Source organism: Limanda limanda, chromosome 14 (genome assembly GCF_963576545.1).
Source record: "Limanda limanda chromosome 14, fLimLim1.1, whole genome shotgun sequence".
In the NCBI taxonomy this organism is placed as follows: Eukaryota; Metazoa; Chordata; class Actinopteri; order Pleuronectiformes; family Pleuronectidae; genus Limanda; species Limanda limanda.
The window spans coordinates 10522135-10544221 of NC_083649.1; the positions used below are offsets into that span (position 1 = coordinate 10522135).

At 41.4% G+C, this 22087-nt stretch overlaps 2 protein-coding genes across 3 annotated transcripts in view; one reads left to right on the forward strand and one right to left on the reverse strand.

The window, feature by feature from the left end:
* Positions 1-8701, forward strand: part of LOC133019869 (rho GTPase-activating protein 26-like) — an 82870-nt gene extending 74169 nt beyond the window's left edge. The window contains exons 21-24 of the mRNA XM_061086453.1: positions 3027-3065; positions 3178-3288; positions 5073-5164; positions 6612-8701. Of these exons, the coding sequence (XP_060942436.1) occupies positions 3027-3065; positions 3178-3288; positions 5073-5164; positions 6612-6709 (340 nt within the window). The 3' untranslated portion in view covers positions 6710-8701. The remainder of the gene's footprint in view (positions 1-3026; positions 3066-3177; positions 3289-5072; positions 5165-6611) is intronic.
* A 5602-nt stretch (positions 8702-14303) lies between these two features.
* The window catches only part of LOC133019988 (glucocorticoid receptor), a 62326-nt gene continuing 54542 nt past the window's right edge, over positions 14304-22087 (reverse strand). For both annotated transcript variants that reach the window (XM_061086586.1, XM_061086587.1), the window contains exons 6-10: positions 21806-22075; positions 20220-20364; positions 17554-17684; positions 15128-15285; positions 14304-14668 (exon numbers count right to left, since the gene is read on the reverse strand). In XM_061086586.1, the coding sequence (XP_060942569.1) occupies positions 14516-14668; positions 15128-15285; positions 17554-17684; positions 20220-20364; positions 21806-22075 (857 nt within the window). In that variant the 3' untranslated portion in view covers positions 14304-14515. The remainder of the gene's footprint in view (positions 14669-15127; positions 15286-17553; positions 17685-20219; positions 20365-21805; positions 22076-22087) is intronic.

A 22087-nucleotide genomic window follows, 5' to 3' on the forward strand; every position in this document is an offset into this window, starting at 1 on the left:
ACAAGTGAGCAAGCCTCGTTACTGCGACTGAATTTGTGTAAACCAGCTGCTTATTACTTCTTTGCTGTTTTTGCTGTTAATTTTCATACACAAGCCAGGTTTCAAACTGTGGAATGGATAATTGCACAAACAAATAAAGGTAAATTACAGGAAGATAGTAAACGAAGACACTCCGTAGACACTCCGTATACCTCCGCTAAGGCCCAACAGCCCCCTTCTGAAACCACAAATTCACTTCATCTGGATGTTTATTTACATTTGCACCAACTTCACACGCTATCGTACATCAGATATTAATGCCCTAAATGTGCCTGAGTATTTTCAACCAGATTCATGAATTATATCCTGAGAAATCAGAGAAAATGTCAAAATTATAAAGAAAGTAAGAAAAAGCAAATACTGGATCCATTAGTTGTGAAGATCTGCAGCAGATCTGCACCAAAATGTATCGGATTCTTTCTTGGCTCATGTTCCATCCGTCCATTTAGGTTTTTTGAAGATCAGTCCAGTAGTTTTTGGAAAATCCTGCTGACAAACAAATCCATAAACAAACAAATAGGAAGTGGTAAAAGCACAGTGCAAAATAATAAATATAATAATAGAAATAGAAAATAATAGAATCATTAGAAAATTAAATATAAGATAGTACGATAAGATATATATATATATAAATATATAGACAACTGCCATGTCTACTTGAAAAAAACTACATATATATAAATATATTTTTTTTCAAGTAGACATGGCAGTTTAATCCACATCACACTATACAAGCAGAGCAACAACAGGAAGTCTGACAGACTGAAAAATCTGTTGGAAGTGTTGTGTAGGAAAAAGGAAAGAGGAAATGTCGGGATTTAATTTGTGAATCAAAATGAGGAGAAAGTGAGAGCAGCAGACTGTTGAGTGTGATATGAAATGAAGGACTTAGTGTCATGGAAATGAAAATTATACTGAAAAGTAAATATGCAGGAAATTTGCACTAAAAGGCAGAAAGTGAAAAAAAGCCCCAGTTTTCTGCCACTGAGGTAAAACATTTTCCAGAAAAGTAAAAGCTTAAAAAACAAAACCGATATGGCTCAGCAATTTCTTTGTTTGTATAGACAAGTTTCTCAACCAACATAACTCATCTCATCTGTTCAATCAGCAGTTGTCCACCTGACAACAAAGATAATTAAGGGCACGCTGACATGAGCCCTCATGTGTTACATCAGCATGACCCATAATTTATGATGCTCATTACTGAAATATTCCTGAGATCTTTTTGCACCCTCCTGTGTTTTTTTCCCGGTGCCTAAACTTGACATTTGCAGGTCACTGGGTTCATGCAGGTTTAGCGTGCGCTGCAGCCTTTAGGCAGTAGACGATACATTCCTTCTTGAGGAATCTTTCCCAGGCGCTAAACTGTAATTTGTCACTTGACAAAACAGATGTGATCCACACAAATGGCAACAAGGGAGCAGCGAGTGTGTTGTTGCCGTGCAGCGGAATTTACTTAATATTCAGAAACATCGGTCACAGCAGTAATAAGCATTGTCTGTTAATTTGAGTCACACCTTGTTGTTGTGGGCAGCCCTCAAGTGTGCCTCTGTCTTCACTGTTAATGAGTGTGGAAGTATGTGCCTCTGCCTCAGTGTTACGTGGGGGTGCGTGGGTGTGTTATGAGAAAGTCAATAAATGTCCCGTGAGGGGGAGAAGGGAGAGGCTGCGGATATATTTATTAAATTGAGCTGTCAAATGTGCTGTGGGGGTGATGAGGAGGCTGCGTTCACCCGAAACCTGTTGATTCACTTTGTAACCTGTTATCTTTGGGAATTTTCCCTGTGACGTCCTGTCCGGGAAAGAGAACAAAAAAAAAAACACAAATACGAAATATCCTGAGTTTTGCTGGAAATCCATCAGCTGGGGGGGCAGGGCGTGAAGATGAATGGGCTAGAAGAGGTTATTGACAAACACTGAGTTATTGAGGATCATTGAGACACTCAGTCAAATGATAATTTAAAAGATAGATTACTTATAATCACAGCTTTAAGCTCTATGTTCCTTGGATTGGATGAGAATGGAAGAAAATGCAACCATTAAGAGGAAACACAAACAAGACGAAGAAGGCTAAATAAGCCGATACGACATTACGTGGCCGAAATATCAGTTATTGCAGGTTTAACATTTATGGAAGGAAAAATTCCACATCATTACAGTGTTACTCTGAATCTGCCTGTTCAAACTGTTCATTGAGGCCGTATATTTAAATATTCATACGGACACCATGTTCTTTTTCCGGGATTTTTCCAACAGAGGTGTTTCAGATGTCTTCTCATGATTTTACACGTGGTTTGAGCTTCTCTGTATCAATGCAGGGCGGAATATTGTGCTCTCATACTGTAACTAACAGTGTGGTGTGGTTACATGCTGCTGTTTCAGTCCTTCACTTAAACCCCTTCGTGACTCCTATAGCAACAAAATGCCAGTAGTGCACACAAGCTATGTTTGGTATGTGTTCCACAATCTACAGAGCAAAATCCTCAGTGCAAATGACTCAGCGCAAATATTTGCTTGTTCCCTCTTTGACCAAAATGTAAGTTTCAAATCAATGAAAGGGACTTTGGTTGACTTGGTGCCTTCCGGCAGTGCATTCTGTGCAGTGGCCCCCCCCCCGCACTCGTTCCTGAGGCAGACAGCCACAGTAGTGCTGCTTTTTTAAAAGTTTTTAATTATTAATTTCCACAATAAAATGTAATTTGTCTGTTTTTACAATTCATTTGATAAGAGTGAATAAAGGAGCTTTTAAAAATATAAGTTCCTCCTTGCCGATGAATCATTTATTTCAACTTTTATTTCCTTTTGCCCAACAAGCTGCGAGCTCCATTCAATGGACTTGCAATCTAATGCATCAGACCTCAGTGACAGTAGAAAACCATTCAGTGTCCTGATTTCCCTTGTGTCTTAATGACTTAATTAAAATCCAGTTGGTTTTCACTTGTCCAGAAATCTCAGTCTTCAACTTGTTTTTAATTTTCTGTTTTTAGGCTGAACCCAAAAAGTCGCGGCAGCATCCCAGCCAAAAGGTACAAAACCATGTCTTTATTTTGAGATATTGATAATGTCCTGAGCTGTATTTGATACCTTTTAGTCTTTATTTCGGTATGATTTCATATTTTGTGTGTATGTCTCCATCAGTGCGAAGTCTCCCAGCCCCACGTCACCACGTTCGCCCTCCTGGCCGATGTTCTCTGCCCCGTCGAGTCCTCAGCCAACCTCCTCCGCCTCCAGTGACTCCTCTCCCATCAGGTTGGTCCACATTGTTTGTGTAATGATTTTTATCACATCTGTTCAGTCAAGCGATAAAGGGAACTCTTGAGGTGAAAACGTGTGCGCCTGTTTGCAGATGACACCACGGTATGAGTGGAGAGGAAAGAAAACCTAAAGCGGAATATTTATCTTCTTTAATGAGAAGTGTTTTGGTGCTGGGATATTTGATTCAAGCACTCACTACACTGATGTTAGCAATTTGCTAATGTGTAATTATTTACTTAGGTAGCTCTTCAACAGCTTGAACAGCTTTAATCTGATAAATATATGTATTTTTTTTAATTGTTGCCATATTTCTACAAGTGTCTTCCCAGCTGCAGTGTTGTTTAACAATACGCCTCCACTCTACAAAGTTCAGGAATTATAAATATTAAAAAGTTATCGCGTTTAGGGCTGCCGCGATTCGTCGACGTCATCGATTACGTCGACGCTGAAAATGCGTCGACGCGTATAAAATGCGTCGACGCATTTTTTTTTTTAAACCGCTGGGCACCAGCCGCGATAGACTATGCATGCCGCGGCTGGGGCAGCAGTCGCCCCGGGGCCCCCTCCCCTCCACGCAGCCGGAGGCTCGGTGTGCGGCCCGCCTCAAGTTGTTTTTTTTTTGGGGGGGGGGGGGGGTCCTCGTCCACGGCGCTTCACGGCGTCGCTGGTAAGGGGGCTTCCTTTCTCTTGGACCGCGGGGCGGTGTCCGTCGCAGGTGCGGACGGCGGCCCTGGACGCGAGTCGGGTCCTTCTCGCGTCACCTCAGCTACGGCGCCCGCGTGGGGGGAGGGGGGGCCGCTAGACTGAGTCCAGAATATGTGGACATGCTGACATTCTTACATTACAACACGCATGTCTAACTAACGTTTGAGTTTGATTTTGAGCTGGACACCATTGTTTCTTATACTTTAAACTTGTTGCACTTTGTTTAATATGCACACCTAACTTTTTTATTTTGATAAGGGGTTAAATAGAAACTTTGATATCTTTTTGAGTTGCACTGCTGACTTAACTTATATGCCCTCTTTTTTATTTATTTTTATCACGTTGGAGTTGCTAGTTTAAACCTACAGTTTTGCACTTTAATATTTGAGCCTTTGTTTACATTTTGTTTTGTGCTGCATTATACGATGACATACAGTTTGTTGTTGTCAAAATAAAATTAACTGAAATGAAATGGTCAATTTGATTTTTTTGGAGGAAAATTAGTCGTTTAGATTAATCGACTAATCGATAAAATAGTCGTCCGATTAATCGATACAAAAATAGTCGTTAGTGGCAGCCCTAATCGCGTTACTTCTAACCTTCCTCGCAAAAGGATGGAATTTAAAGCATGATTTTCTTTCTTGGGGAATAGCATCTTAATGGGCCCTTTCCTTATTTTAACACAAATTTTATTGCAGTAGTTTTATATGAGCTTCTCTATATACATTTTAATCCAGAATGTACCTTATTTCCATGCAGTTCTCTAACTCAAACTTGACGTCATGTTTCAAGCTGGTCCATCTTCCCACTGCCCCCTCCCCCCGTCCTCCAATCACAAACACAAACTGTAAAAGGAATTATGTGTCCAATAAAATCCTAAAGAGTTCAGGAGGATCTCATCATTTAAATCGGACTTGAAAATGTGCGAATGAAGCCTGTTGGCATTTGATACTTATATAAAGTAACGACCTGTCTGGGGCTCGAGCAGCTGAGAGCAGAACGTTCACTTTAGTTTGAGGCGTCCAAGTGAAGCATTGTAAACGCTTTCTTCCTAACTTCCTTAATGTCTCCAGTCTTGCGGGCAGGAAGGCTCGGGCGCTGTACGCCTGCAAGGCGGAGCACGACTCCGAGCTGTCCTTCATTGCTGGAACCATCTTTGAAAACGGTGAGTCAGCCTCTGGACCTGCCAGCAGAAAAAGGAAAGAATGTGGGTTGGTGTTTCTGTAAAAACAAATAATTACCATTGAAACAATAAGTCATCCCCGGGAATTTGCTGGACTTAATTTATTGAGCCCAGGTCCTGGATCTCACCGCTGGTGTTGGAATTATGTTATCCAAAGATCTCTAAACAGTCAAAAGTTCTTGCTCCAAAAAGTCACAACTGAAAGGTTTTTGAACACATTTTCTCTCAGTTACCATTTTAATTCTCACATTTTTTGGCAACTGTAATTTCTCCCTGGAGGAAACAGGAAGGTGTGCTGGGGTCGCATGATACTTGTTAATTACATTTTATTATGGGAGTGAAGGGTGTGATATGCACTTTTCATTTATTACCTATTTACTACCAAGATTATCATAAGTTGGCAAACAGACAAAACTGTAAAAGATGCAGTCAAGTGCAACACAGCCAAGAACCTAATATCGTTCAACGGAGGAGTAGTTTGCTTTCTTTTTGGAAAAATAAATAAATAATTATTTAATAATTAAATGAGTTATAATATAAAGTATAGAAAAGCACATGTCTATTATTCAATGGCTTCCTTGCTTGCTTAGTGTTATTCCTTAGGTTTATTTTCCTTTTCACCTCCCCTCTGTCGGAATCTCGTGAGACAGACCTCTCTCTCGCTCTCTCTCTCTCTCTCTCTCTCTCTCTCTCTCTCTCTCGCTCTCCTCTCGTGCCTCTTTTCATTCCTCTCCAGCCCTGAGCTCCCAAAACTTGTCATGTTTGTCTCTCCACAGTTTTCTTTCAGCTCAAATGAAAACCAGACTTACACAAACGTAAGGAAAGTTAAAACTACTTTGAGCTGCTTAGGCTTATGATCACGCAGATAAGGCGCATGAACTGGTTATTAGGGATTTACTTTTTGGTCACGCCAGTTGACACATGTCCTGTCACACACACACCCCTGTCCAGACCTAAATAGAGTTTGCAGCAGGAAGACTGTTTAGCTATGCAATGCAGAGCAGTGTCACCGGAGCCCCTTTTGGGCAAAATGTGACCTTGTGAACATGTAATCCTCCCGGTGGCATCTCAACACCCCTGTCTGCTCCTGGCGAGGGAGCATCCCAGCTGTCCCCAGAGCTTACACTGCAGCCACACACTCTTAAGAACACTGTTACAGTACAACAGCCATATAAGTGAAGATCAAAACAGCTGTCCCGTCGGGTTTCTCTCTGTGTCAGCACGGATTGTGAGTCAGGAGAGTTCACCCAAAAATAAAAAACTAGGGGTGGGTGAAGTGTTTAAGTCCACAAAACACTTTAGGAGTTTCAGGGGTTTCATTTTTTGTGTGAACTATCCCTTTCAGTGCCTCTTATTTATGGAAAGGTTTGAGTTTATCTTGGGATGTTTAAACAAATTGAATGTTTCTCCTTTTTCTCTCTCTCTGCAGTTCATGGCTCCAGGGAGCCGGGTTGGCTTGAAGGGACCCTGGATGGCCGAACAGGACTGATACCAGAAAACTATGTGGAGTTTTTAAAGTCCACGTAGTTTGTGGCATCAGTCCTGACTCGTAAGATACTGGACCGGAAACCAGAACCGGAGGAGGGGACTGGATTTGACTGCACAAGACCGGACAGACTATATTAGCTTGTATACTATAGTGGAGAACTGAAACTGGACCAAGAAAAACAATATCAAATGGATGTGATGAAGAAGTGAAGCAGAGCGGACTGGGGAGAGACCCGTGAATTGCACTGGAAAAAAGAGGAAAAAAAAAGGTTTTTAATCCCTGTGTGGTTTGGATGTTATTGGTGTGGATGACTCCCCAAGTCCTTATGATGATGTAATATGTGTGGAGAGAAAAGTGTATACGTGTGTGTGTGTGTGTGTGTGTGTGTGTGTGTGTGTGTGTTTGTGTGATATATCTGGGGTTGATATTTCTGAGCTGTGAGGCTTGTGATTTTTATTTTTCAGCCCTTGCTTTATTATTTGGAGCTGCACTGCCCCACCGCTTCAGCATCTCCTCTTTTGCATCGCCTACGAATGGAAACGCTTTCTGGAGGTGATTGATATGAAAACAGCCGACTAACTCCGTGGTTTATCCGACTGGGGGAGTGGAGCGTTTAAAAGCAGATTTCAAATGATCAGGTTTGTGCTGAACGGCTTCGACGTGTGTTTGCGAGCACTTTTCCACAGCAGGCGGGTTTTTCCCCAAGAACAAGACTCGACCTGACTAATGTTTCAGAGCAGGAACCCCAAGGCAGATCAGCCACAGGATGAGGTCACCTGGAAAACAGTCTGGCCAAAGGTCAGCATTGGGTTTCAGCTTTATTTTTATAAATCGGGCCTTTTCTCCCTCCAGAGCCCTCGGGAAAAATGTGAAAAATGTCAAACCAGCTCCAGGAGCTTATCAGCGGTTTACGACGCAGCGTGGGAGAAAACAACCGATTCCTGTTGGTTAAAAGCTGGGAGGCCTCACCTCAGGCTCCGGCTCAAAGTTTTTGGATTCTTGGAAATAACTGAATCCTGTGTCACATATAGTTTGGAGTCATGTTTTCACTATTTCATCAAACAGGATGTTGTCTTTCTCCACATCAAAGAGCACTGGCATTCCAAAACACCACTGTGCTGTTTCCAATTCACTTCAGAAATACACGTGATTTATCACGTTTATTTATAGCTCGGGTTGTTTTCTTCATGACGGAGCCATCGTATGGATTCTGTAAGATCCTTTTTTTTGTTGCTCCGGATGCTTTAATTTCAGCTTGGAGAAACAAACAAGTGAAGTTTGAAAGTAGGGATGTGACTCGGTTATCTTGTGTACGTTATCTCACACCACAGCCCCCCCATGTTTTTCTTTCTTCATACACAATCACGACAAAGCTAATAGTGTCATTGTGTGACTGAAGAGGACTGACATTTTGATTGGGTCTGATGTTTACAGACAAGACGTTCATACTCAAGAAAATGAAATGCAGATGTGTCTTTTTAGAGACACTGAAAACAAAAACAAAAACCCTCAAATTGTTCAGATACATGTGTGAAAGCTGATCTGCGTTGGGGCTCCAATGAAGCTCCTCCCCTCATGAGTCAAAGCGAAACCTTTTCCTTTAACCACTTGATGAACATCTGCATCGACTCTTCTGAAAAATAAAGAAAAAGATTTTTATTAAACTTCCAGGACAAAATATTGTAAAATTATTGTTGCATTTTAACAGAAAAATCAAACGGGAGAGTAAAACAAATGTGAAAAAATGAGACTACTTTGTTCATATCTAAACTTCTTATTTATGAGACTTTCCTGGACTGTATTCTTTTTGAGGTGTTTTATTGACCTTGTAAATAAATACACAAACATTTGATAAGGTATAATTTTTTAAGTCTGAAATTTTATATTTTGTATTCTTAGCCTACTAACTTAATTCCTTCTTCGTTGCCCGACATTTTGTATCATTTAAGTCTTTCTACAGCCTTAAATATTCCTTCAGATGTTTTGGTGAATTGATGAGCATGAGCAGAATTAAAGACAAATGTTGAACAGCTGCAGCTTTGATCGTTATTTGTGATTCAGCGTCTGATGAGGATATTTATACTGTGGCACTGTTCACACATGTTGCACTGCTTCCTCTGGGTTTTGTTATTTAAAGTCATTTCAGTAGAATTGCTGCAATAAATGGATTAGCTCACTGCTACATGCCATTGACCAGACTTCATCTGGATCATGTTGGCTTCAGCATCAATCATTCATGTCCCAAAATAATCATCACGCCACCAAGCGTTGGACAAAACCTTTCTTGTTAAGATGCACAGTTGAATTTAATCTGAACCATTTTTGGTATAAGCAGCACTTTGTGTAGATAAATGAGGTATTTAAGACCTCTGGTACATTTGTTCCCCTTAACTGTGATTTTAAAATGCAAGAAGCATATTAACTTAACTTGCTGCATGATCACAAATTGTTCTTTTGTGCACAAACTAAAATAATACACAAGATAACATTTACTGATCTTTTAAGGTGTGTTGTTCAGTTGGTTCGTTAAACAGTCCCCCTGTTTAGATTTTAAATACTTAGCTGAGCCAATTATAGAGGTGGAATGTAACAAAGTACATTTACTCTGTTACTATCGTTAGGCACATTTTTATTATTATAATTTTATAAATTATATTATAAAATACATTATAAAATAGTCATTTTTAGGTACCTTCAACTTACTCTGCTACATTTTAAAAATGCATTCATGTTCACATTGTTTTTAAGATATAAGTAATCAATAACGAGAGGGAAATTGGTCACTGATCCAATCGGAGCAGGGGGGGAACATTAGACCCCGCCCCTTTCAACTCAGCCATAATGATTGCATTAGCGACACTTGTTAAGTACTTTTACTTTTAAAACTTTATCTAAATTAAGTACTTGGCTACATTAACCCAAGTAGAAAAGTAGATGTAATACTTTTACTTTGGAACACTTTTATGTATTTAAGTGTACTTTCACTTGAGTAAATTGTTTGCTCTACCTCAAAACTTCACAACGACACAGGTGATGTCAGTCCTGAGTTCATGTTGAGATAAAATGTGTGATGATCAGTTTTCCAGGTTCGTCGAATGTTTACTCTTCATAATATCAATGTTAAATTAAAGCATTTGAAATCGTAAAAACAAAGACTGGAGCGGAGCGTTGGAAAACAGAAAACTTTATTGTGTAAGATGTTGGAACTGAAGAGAAATCAGTTCTTCCGAATTTCCGCTTTTAACCAGTGATGACAGAAAACATCGAGATGTTACCGACAGGATGTCAAATGTCAAAGAACAACACAGATAACTTAATTCAACATTTAATCAAATAGGTGAAAATATCGACACTGACTACAGAAGAGGTGTAATACAGAAGTTATACAAACTATTGTTTTTTTCAAACAAACATTTTATACTTTGTGTTGTTTTTTTTGTGTCTTTTTTACATTGGATTACATTTACATAACTGAAATACGAACAGAACAGACTTCGATGAAAGCCATAGCCATATATAACAATGAAACATGATCTGCCCTTAAACTTTAAAGATAACATTTGCATGTATTTTATACAAAATAGACTTTTATCAACCAGTTGGAGGGTAGTGCAATTCCATCAGGCTCTGGCAGATTTACTTTCATGTGGAGATTCAACAGGTTTTTGTATTATTTTTAATTTTTTTCCTACTTTAAAGTGACCAGTAAATCCTCACAGCAATATACACGAGATCCAAAGCCTTGACCTTTACAAAAGATACCTTTCGAATAAAGTAAGAAGTACTACAAGTTGGATAATAAGTGCTACTTAAAATGTAACTACTTGAATACTTCTTTTTGTTTGTTAAAATCTTTTTTATTTATAATTTTAAATCCTCTGCTTTGGTCACTCTATTACACTTAACCTCCCCCCCACGTTTTCCTCATAACATTTAAAACAGTGAGCGTTCGTGTAGACTTTCCCATTGACTCGTAAAATTTACATTTACTTCACAAGACAAAAAAAAAGGTTTACACTTCCTAATGTATTCAACACGTCTACCTCTTTTTTTAATTTATATTTATTTTTTAAATCAAACACAAACCAACAAACAGAAAAAAAAAAATATTTACTCTCTTGACTCGTTCAATGTACAAAAAGGATTTGAGTAAAACTATTATATCAAAGAGGATCAAGCTGATGTACTCAAAGTTGCAGAAAATATTGTCATATTTTTGTTTTCTTCTTTACAACAGATCAATCTCCACAAACATCGATATTTCTTAAGGGTTTAATCTGTTTCCTGATTTTGAAATCTTATTTCTATGGCTCGCTGTCTCCCTTTCTCAAGGCCTTTATTCAAACATGAAGCTAAAAGGCAAAAAGAGAAAATGTGTAGGAATATAGAGGTTATGTCTATGTAAAAATATTTTGTAGTAATAGACACTTTATGTTTAGAGGATATGTCTGCGCTGCTATATACACCTATGGCCGTTTAGAAGTGAGCGGGGATATGGTTACGTCTACGTGTTAAAGCTGGTTTTCTGAAGCACTGTGGTTTGGAAACGACTAATACTGTACGCAAAGTTACCCCAACAGATAGGACAACGCTTTAGTCGAATCGTCCCCCCCCCCCGGGAATCATCGACAAGGACGTGAGCAGCATCAAACCCATGCTCTTAAAAGCCCCAAGGCCACATGAGCGAGTTCGCAGGTGAGGCTGAGAGCCGGCTCTGTACATGAAAACATCCCTGGTGCGAATGGCCGTCCTTTGGCTGAATGGCTGATTAAAAACATGATGGCTTCTTAATAAATAGTGGCTCGTGTGTGTCCAGAGCCCGCTGTGCTGTTAGCTGTGAGTAACACACAAATGGCCGGTCTCCATGACAACCCGCTACCTGGTCTGTTCATCGCCATTCAGACTTGAGCGCCGCGGAAAGGACGAGTACCATTCAGAGTAAACAGCTGAAAATCTATATGGTCAACGTTTCAGGGCGGAGGGACGTTACAAACAACGTTAAGGAAAATAGAACACCGTCTATTATGAGGTGTGTGGGGGGGGGGGGGAGCATTGTGTTCACGCTGAAGCCTGGTACAACTGTTCATGTATTTTTGCTTTGGCTGTCGCATTAAGAAGGTACAATCATATTTTCATGTTACAAATGTACCAAAATGCTGATCACCACCTGCCCGACAACAAATAGAAAGTACTGCTTGTTTTGCAAAAAAAAAAAAAAAAACTGACAAGAGAACATCTCGTGCATCTGCTGGGGAAAACAATTAATTGATCATACACTAACTTGAATGATAACAATCAGTAAGTTTAAGCTGGTGTAGGTGCGACGCTGAGCCGAAGATCCCTCTCATGCACGAGGAACCTTCGGCCACGTGTCGTCAAATCACAACTGAATCATCACTCCATCACAACTCCAAGAAAGAAAGAACAAAAAACAAATCAGAACACAAAGCTTGCACATTGCATTTGGCACTAGTGGGAAATCATCCAGGTGATGTAGTCACTCAGGGCCTGAGCTCAGATCGAAAAATATTATTTGGACCAAACTGCATCTTCTTCCAAAAATATTTCAACTTTAGAGGTGAAATCTTGTGCCGAGAACAGAGGCTTCATTGATTATGTCTGTCTACAGCCCATATACAAAATATATAGAGATATATATATATATACGTATTTACCTTTTCATTCATGTTGAGGTCTACAGCTTAATAATCACTGCAGGTCGGGTTTGTGCAAACACACTGAGATGAAGCTGATTAAAGGGTCGAATTTAAAATGGTATTTTATGGTAATGTCCCCCCCCTCAGGAGAACTACACAGTGAAGTTAATCATAAACTTTAAGTATGTTGAAGTTTGAGAATTATTAAACCTTATCTCTTAAAATGGAACAAGTTTAGTAACCTTATGAGGAGGCAACACACACACCAGGAAACATGCTCGTCCGTACTTTACCTCTCTGTGATTTCTGAGATAGCAACAGGCGGCCTGACCAGGTGTGACAGTTCCATGACAGTGTATTTAAAAAAGAAGTGAATAAAACTGGATCCTCAGTGTTAAAGCGGCTGGCGATGACAGGACGGTTTTCACTTATGGCTTTTCATCAACTCACACTCATGGGATCTGTTTAAAAAAAAAAAAAGTTTTGCTCTCAAAGACAAAAAAGATCCATTTGAGCAATAATTTGCAAAAGTTAGCGAATAAAAACTTTATTAGTCAAAGCATTGGAATATTTAAGTCAGTCTGTTTCTAAATATAACAAAACATCCAATTTTTCCAGTGGTTTCAGTTTAGCACAAAGCAGCTTTTGCTTCTTTTTTTTTACCTCCGCTTTGAGATATATCTTTTCGCCCCTGTCCATTTATCTGATTGTTGGTTTTTACGCAAAAGCTACAGAACAGTTTTCAACAAAACTTTCAATCACTTTCTTTACCAGATTTTTCCTGGGAATAACTGATGAATTCGTATGAAAAAACAGTCAGCCAGGTTAAGATGACTGTTTTCTATGAGGGTGTGAAATTTGCTGCAGCTTGTTTGACTTTAATGAGAATGTTTGGCCCTGGCGGAAGCATGTGCTCCACTGAGTGCTAATCTGGAGAAGAGGGGGAAATATCTGGACGTGTATTCAACATTATATCTGTTGAAATAATCAACGTTCTGTAACTTTCAACACAATGAGATCTGAAATTTGGGAGATCCGGTATTTATCCAATATACGTCACACCTGGGAAAAAGACACATGAAGCAACATTTTCTGAGATTTGTGAACCTGAAGTTCTTTTAGCTGAAACTGTTTGCTATGTAAAATATGAAGATCCTAACACGTCCTGCTGCTCGAAGCATTTCCTATCTGCGTCTAATTGTATCGTCCTTGTGTGCACGTCTGGGGATCCGAACAGAGAGAGCCGCCCACTTCCAAAACACTGAAATGGCAACAATTTGGAAAGAAAACAGAAAATTGCCAGCATGAAAAAAAAAAAATAGAAAAACTTGAAACAGACAAAATATGTGGAAGGATGTCGAGGTTACATTCTTATGCAAAGAAACAACGGTTTAGAGGGGATGGCTATGAAGAGCTTTAGAAAGCTAAAAGGCACTGGTTTTCCCTTCTCGGATACATCCTGTGTAAACATTTCTCTGAGTGACTGCATGTCTGCGTGTGACTTTCGCATGTGAGGTAAGAAAGAAAAAAAAAAAAAGGGGGCAACAATCCTCTGGCGGTTTGTTTTGTTTTTTCTTCCCGTGGTCAGGTGAACAGCTGAAAACAGTTTGTCCTCACTGTCCTTGGGTCCAGAGAGGGGGAGAGAAAACAAAAACGATTGTATTGTGTTGTATGTTTCTAATTTTGTCTGCGTGCGGCTTTTTGTTGTTTTGTTTGTCCCCCCTTCGTCGCCAGCAGCTCTCTGTGAAGAGCCACAGCAAGCGAGTGGCTCACTACATTCTCCGCACACTGGAATCTGGGACGAGGCCGGAGCAGGTGAGCAGAGGAACAGCAGGTCGCTGATCCAAGGAGCAGGAAACGCTGGTTGTAAAGAGTTGGCAGGTCACTAAGAAAAGAAGTAGAACAATGGAGGCAGGAAAGACGTGGGAGGAGAAGGTGAGCAGGGGGGGGGTGGGGCGTGGGGGTGGGTAGATCACCAGAATGAAGCCTGCCCACAAGACAATCAGAGCCAGAAACATTTCCTCCTGGTTTCGTCCTGGTTGGCCGAGAGGAAGGGCCACAGGTCGGTAGTCCGGCCTCCTGCACTGTAGTCCGGCCAATCGGGGAGCGGATCAGGAGGCGGGAGGCTCCAGGTATTGTGCTCTTGGAGGAGGATTTGAGTCATTGCTTCACAGTTTTTTAAGGCAGTCATTTCTGATGAAACAGCAGAGGCTTGACGCTCCCGTCTTTGAATTTTGGTATCTGGTTGGTGATGATCTCCGCCAGCATCTCCGGGAATTCCACGCTGAGGGTTTTATTCACAAAGGTGTAGAAACAGATCTGGAGGAGGCCCTCGACCATCTGGAGGACAAGGGGACACAGACAGGTTAATGAGACGCGTTGTCAAGCTTTTCATTTTGCAAGATAGTCTTTAAATCAATCGAGGTCGATACACTGTGGATCTTTACAGAGGAGCGAGCGGCTGAAGCACATCGACTGGAGCATGATGCACTAATGTTTCAACACACACTGTGCGCTGAACTAGTAGAGCATCAGGATATTGATAAACTTGATCCACAAGATATGAAAAAAAAATCCTGGCTTATATAAAAGAGATAGAAAGAAAGCCACTGGTAAACTTCAAGGACATGATTTCTCTCAAATCTGTGATGTGTAAAGAATTCCATATAAAACAAAGAAGAGGAAAGACATGAATCATAATAGGTACATACTGTATCAGTACGGGTGTGTGTGTGTGCGTGCGTGCGTGGGTGCGTGCGCGTGTGCGCGTGTGCGCGTGTGCGCGTGTGTGTGCCTGACCTCCTGCATGGAGTCCAGTAGCTTAGTTAGCTGGTAGAAGCGCTGCCAGTTCTGACTGGCGTTCTCCTCTCTCTTGACGATGGCTTTGCCGAGCTCCTTGATATACGTCATCCGGATCTCGTCAAACACCGCCTGGCTCTTCAGGCCGTCTTTTGGTACTACACACAAACAAACACACACACACACAAAAAAACGTTGTCAATGAAGGATTCTCTGAACTCAAACTGTATTTGTAGCGTCAGTCCCATCAACAAGATCAGAACCAGGTCCCTGTGACGTCACATGTTATTTATATTTACACTCAAAACTGTGTAATTTACAAACACACCCATTCATAAACATATACATCCCAACAGTTGGGGATGTGAACAGCTGCTTATGCAATTTCAAACATCCGCCTGAAACTGAAAATCCATCCACAATGTTTCTATCTGTGCGAGTCTGTTCTTCATCCTGTTCCCCCCCGCTGCACCAAACAGCACGAGGCATTAAAACTTCATTAAACCTGACTGTGTGGGACCCGACTCCGACCCTCGGGAGAGGCTGGGTAAACACACACAGATGCACACACGCACCCCCCCGCACCAGCACGCTGGAGGCAGTGGAAAATATGCAAAAGCCTAAAAGTAACATCAAATGCTACCGTGCAGCGTCGGTGTGACCGGACGAGCGGCTGAGAGGAGACGCTACTGTTTGGAAATGCACTTAAAAAAAAAAACATCACTCCCTCTGCATGTGCATCGTGATTCAAAGACCACGAGCTGAGGATTCACTCTAAAATACCAAGAAGGGATGACAAAACATCAATGTACAGTTGTCATAACAACCACGTCAACACATTATGGATTCCTCGTCAGCCCGCTGCCTGGCAATGAGCCCAGGCAGAGCCCGAGTCACTGACCTAGAGATTATGAGAAGCCGAAGAGGCCGGGATCAGAATGAAATACCGTCCGATTTACATAATCAGACCGGTGCAATCTGGCCTCTACATTATGCATTTGCAGGTTTGGCAGAGAGACAAATCTTACAGGAGAGAAAATGGGTTTTTTTTCAGGCTTTTCTGCACTAAAATGTTTTTTTTTTTAATTCATCACTGTTACTTTCATTTAATGCAAGTTTGACAGTAATTTATATCGCGTTGGGCAGAAAGTGAAGTCGGCCCTCTGAACCTAGTCCACAGGTCATAACAAGTTGACCTTTAATTTTCAGTACTGTGCACATGGGACTGACTCCAACAGCTGAAACCAAAGTTGTTCTAACCTGATAGTATTTCCATCCCTGAGGGGAACAGATGGAAATAGCTCTCAGGTAAGAACATGCAACCAGTGCTCCCTATGGAAATGTCATTTCCTCCGCGTAACGAGCAAATCGCCTCTTAAGTGCATCCTTTCCCCTGCTCCTCTCTGAGAGTGGCGGAACAGTCACCTCTCCGGAAAAGGAGAAATGTACATAATTGGGACAGTCATACATAGTAATAACTTCTTTATGATGTGTAATGTTACTCTGCTGAATTTAATGGTGATAATTGCATTGCTGGAACGGTCGCTCACTACTTTCATATGCCTAATGATAGAGACTGATTTGTACATTTTAAAGCAACTCAAGCGAAGGATAGATTTAGAATGAGGAAGACGATGACAAATCTGTTCTGTGTCCAATTTCCACTCGTCAAACCTGAAATTATCAAAATAGGGAAAAAAGGTTTTTCTGTAAAAAACAGTTTTTCATAAAGTGTTTTAATTCAAGCAATTTGCAACCATGTTGACTACAAAGCTCGGTTTACCCTCCGAGATAATCTGTATTCATTGAACTGTGAGTTGTAATTTACAAGCTAACTTTGGGAGCAAACAAGCGGTTTCAAAACAAAGCAACGCCACTGTTTCTGTCACTGGGCAGAAAAAAAAAAACACCTGCTGAAACTCAAAGAGGCAGTGATGAAGAAACCAGACTAAAAACAGAAAAATTTCCACATTCGAGACGCTGGAAGTACAGAAACAATTAATTTCCTGTTAGTCGGCTAATCAATGCAACTCGAGTCACTGAATTACAGGAACGCGTTTTAAATATCAGATTGAGTGATATTAGGAACCTTCATTTGCAGTAAAGTGGTGCAATGGATAAACTTCTGTGCCACATATAGTGAAAGGGTTTTCAAAGCAGATAAAGGCTTTGACGCACTCTTTGCTTCTGTTCGCTTTAAAGCTTCTCCACAGACCCAGAGCTGCAGCCTGCACTCGCAATTATCAGATGTGGAGGTGAAGATGCACTCTGGTCGCTTTTATGATAATGTTTACCCTCCATCCACAACACAAACCACTACCCTGTGACACACTGAGCCAGCGAGGGTTTCAGCAGTATTACCAGCTCGATACAGTGGATTTAAAATTTCGGCGTGTGTTTCTCTAAAGCAGAGTGTGTTCTGTTACCTGTACTCAGCAGTAATAGGACCTTCATGCACAGGTACTCGTCGTAGGACACCTGCAGTCGGACAAACTCGTTGCAGATCTTCAGCATTTGCTCGCACTGGTCGTTCATGAAGGGCAGCTTCATTCGCTCTCTGAAAGGAGGGGAGTAGGAAAAGGGAATGGAGAGAGAAGAGACAAACAAGGAGGAAAGGGAGGAAAACAGGGAGAAGAGACACATACAAATTAGATTTAGGCTCTTTCACTCATCCTGTTATTCTCATCCTCAATAAACAGCCCCAGCAGGGAAGAGCTTCAGCGCTGCAAGAGGAAACCGGACTGTGAAATCAGTGCTGATGGATTTTCACACCTCGCTCCCACCAGCAAACAGTCCACATTACTTTCTACCTTCGAAATCAATATCGATGCACATTCTCTAGATTTGTGGCCTTGGGTTTATCGCCCTTTTATTCATTCTGACCAGCTTCAGCGCTACCAGCTGTCATATACGGTAGTTTAATGCGCCTGCGCGTTAACCGTAGTTATACGGGAGTTACGGGCGCATGTAAGTGACGTATATAAGTGACGCTTGTTTGTGAGACACGGGCATTCAATAAAGCGAGCTAAGCAACTAAGAAGCCTCTATAGCATTGCTTTACACCAGCCGTGGCCTCTTCACCTTTCACTTCTATTTTCAGATCTCTTTGAGTATGCAGGTCACAGCTCAGATCTCTCTTTCTAGGTATTTAAGAGAGAAGTGAGCTATTTGCGGGTTTTCAGGAACAAGAACGAGTTCAGCAGGTTTGTTGGGTCGTTGTCGTTTAGCGTAAAGTAAAGAACATTTACATACATGTATGAGACAAAAATTAAAAGGGTCTGCACTTTGAGACAACTTCCAAATGGCTGCACGAGAGTCAGTGGTTATATAAACTCAAGAGCCATGAACAGAACCTCATCGAGTGTTCAGCAAACTGAAGAATCCAAGATGTGTTTCAGTGGTAAAATATATTGAAACTTATTGCTGATTACATTGATAAACTCTAGATGTTGAACTTAGTGATAATTGACAGTTCTTGTTTTAAATCATAATTTTGATTACTTCCATGAATGTGTATTTGGTTTTGCAAATGGAACACTGATGCATATAAACACTTTATTATTACTTATTAATTTCCTATATTGGACATTGAATGGTAATTACAATATTTCCATCAAGCATCAATATACATCATTTCATGGGAAACTGTCCGGTTTCGTATAATCATCGATATAAGATATACGATACCCAGGCCTAGTTATTGTAGTTCTTGTATTTGTTGAATGATGATTTCTTCCGATCACCAGTAACTTATTTGTCTTGAACTACTTTTTAGAAAAATGCTGAAACAGAAGCTAGCAGAACACAGGCTAGCTATAGCCCCAGAGATTCCCCTCGGTTAGCAGTTATGGTTAAATATAATAACGGTGTTTTGGAGAAAAACAGTAAAAGTAAAAGTGCATAAGGGCGTGGGGAGTTTTCAAGGATTGAGATGATGTTGTTTCACCTCTTTATAAGTGTTTGAATTCTGACCCTTCAAATCACAAGCAGATCCTGATTCCTCCAGAGACTGGAGTCTGTGACCGACACAATCATTTTCTCACTGTTGAAGAACTGAGGTCATGGCTGCATGAGGAATGTGCTAATGCAATAAGCAAATAAGAGCTGATTCAACCACAGGGCTTTAAAAACACTTTACACCTTTCTACGTGAGAAGTAGATACAAAGATCAATTCCACTTATGTCTGCGGGTTAGGCAGCAAGCAAGGAGGTTCGGCTTCAGCACAGTTTGAATTAAAGTTACCAGGAAATTCCTCTATGTTTCACTTTAATGTCCTCATGAAATCATCTCTGTCTCAGTATCATTTTCCCTATACAAATTCCTCTTTGTCTTAATCTAATTTCCTCATAAATTCATCTCTGTTTCTGTTGTATCTCCTCAGAAATTCCTCTCAGGTTCAGTTGAATTTGGTCATAAACTAATCTCAGTTTCAGTCTAATTTACTCATAAATTCCTCTCAGTTTCAGTCTAAATTGAGAGGCGGTGGACTAGAGGAGAGGCGGTGGACTAGTGGCAGAAACTTGGACTGTGGGCAGAAAAGGTCTCTGGTTCGTCTCTGGTTCGACTCCACGGAAAAACAACAAAAAGATGAACCTGGATTGATCTGTCCAAAAATCCAAGAGGATTCTCCCTACCCTGTCTAGTGCCCCTGAGCAAGGCACCTTACTCCCCCAACATCTGCTCCCCGGGCGCCGTACATGACTGCTTTCTGCTCTGTGTGTCCTGCACCAGATTGGTCAAAAGCAGAGGTTACATTTCCCTCATTGCATGAGTGTGCATGTCTGTGCATGTGTTTGGGATAAATAAATGTATCTTTATCTTAAATTGATCATAAATGAATCTGTTTCAGTTAAATTTCCTAATAAATTCCTCTCAGTATCAGTTAAATTTGCTCATAAACTAATCTCAGTTTCGAAATTTCCCCATACCTACGACTTGCCCTCTCCTCTATTCAATCTGAGTCATTGACAGAAACGTGTGACTCGAGCCCGACACCCCGAAATGAGCGAACGCGAATAAGCAACCAGCCAACAGAATGTGGCGCTGGAGAGCGGCCTGCAGAAACACACAACAGCTGGCGGTGGTACGCACTGGTTGATGACGAGGTCGGGGGCGAAGCAGAGCATGTTGCCGTTGCACTGCTCATACGATCTCCAGCCCAGGCTGAAGGACATGAGAAAGAGCCAGGAGCACTGCAGCAGAGTCATCTGGTCGTCCAGGTGCAGGTTGCGGAAACCTAGGAAGGTCAGAAGAAATTATTATTATTACGATTACAAAGAAAATCTAGACACGGTGGACAGGGAGAGAAAGACACAAACACATATTAACAACAAATTATAAGGGATCATTTATTTTGGGTGTTTAGTTGTTGGGCAACAAAATAATTCTAAGGTGATGATGATATTTGTCATGTTATCTTAAGTTGTATGATGCATCTATTCATGATGCTTTTTTTAAACACACAATATTTTTAAATCTAAATTTCAGGGGAAATACACAGAAGAGCAGGAAATGTAATCGTTAAAACACAATTACACAAAACAGAAAAGGACAATGTAGTTAAGTCGATGTTCACATTGGATTCAAACCACAGTTGTGTTGTTTCCCCACTGTCGAAACTTTCAAAAGTGGAACTGCACACGAAAAAGTCCTTTCACATTGCATTTGTTTGAAACCTGCGCTGTTATGTAAGAGCCTCCCCTCCCCCCCCCCCCTCGGAGCTTTTCCTCACTATCACCTTGGCCGGCCGCCAGCAGCCGACAACGCACACACACACACACAACAAGACCGGAGCCAGATTTGTCGCTCAACACACTGTCACACAAGAAAATCTACCGCAGCAAAAAAGGGAAAAAAGGTTACGGCTTCTCGGAGAAATCTGATCTTAAATCTTCGCCGTGACCAACAGCAGCAATTACAGCGGGAAGGGAAAATCTCCGAGCGAATACTTGCAGCGATTACAGGGTCATGTGACTCCTTTCTCATGAGCAGGGACCAGCATGGGTGGTAAACATGTCCAAACCCTGGTGTTTCCTTTTTTTGTGGCATGGAAACGAGAGGCCTTCAAATACCCGGCCGTTATCTTTAGCAATGTTTACAACATGAACTGACAAAAAATGTAAATATAACTTATTACAACTTGGAGTTAATGTTCAATCCCATACTGATGAGGTATGATCTGCTAATATCCTCAGTTGCTGCACCTCATTCATCAGCACGACTCCGAAGAGCCTTAATCTAATGGATCCAAACCTTCGTGGGATACGTAACATATTTTGCATTTTCTCACGAACTGAACTCGCGGCTTCTCCTGTTCTTCACGTCTTCAGATGAACGGTAACAAGCTGACAAACAGATGCTCGTCAGACCAGAGGGTGAAAGTGAACGCACTGCCGTAGTCTGCAAAGGGTTGCCGTGCACAACCAAATGAAATGTTCCCAGTTTGATCTCTAAGTGATGTAACTTCCTTGACCAGCTGCTTGTGATAAAAATAACAAATGGCTGAACGTGTGTGTCTCCCCCCCCCCCCAAACCACTGGTTTATCTCGCCTCGCTGCACATTAGACTCGATTTCAGCCTGTTAATAATGTCAGGGACACACTTGGCCTGAGCAGCGTTCTGCATCGAAAGCACACCCCAGGCAACACAGGGGGGGGGGGGGGATTTTTTTTTATTACCTGGCAGTGACTTGGCCCACTTGACTGCAGAGATGACCTGCTGCCCCCCCAGCCTGTTGAGGGTGGTCATGAGCCGCGTGGAGGTGTCGGGCAGAGTGCTGTCGTAGCCCGAGTAGATGACCTCCGGCTCGATGGCTTTGAGCACCGACAGCATGGTGGGCACCAGCTGGGGCATCCTGGGGATGACGGACACCGGCATGCTGCTGGTGGGCTCCGGCGCTCCGGGGGGCCGCTGCACTTTCATCTTGATCAGCTTCTTGTTTTTCCTCGCTGGAGGGAGAG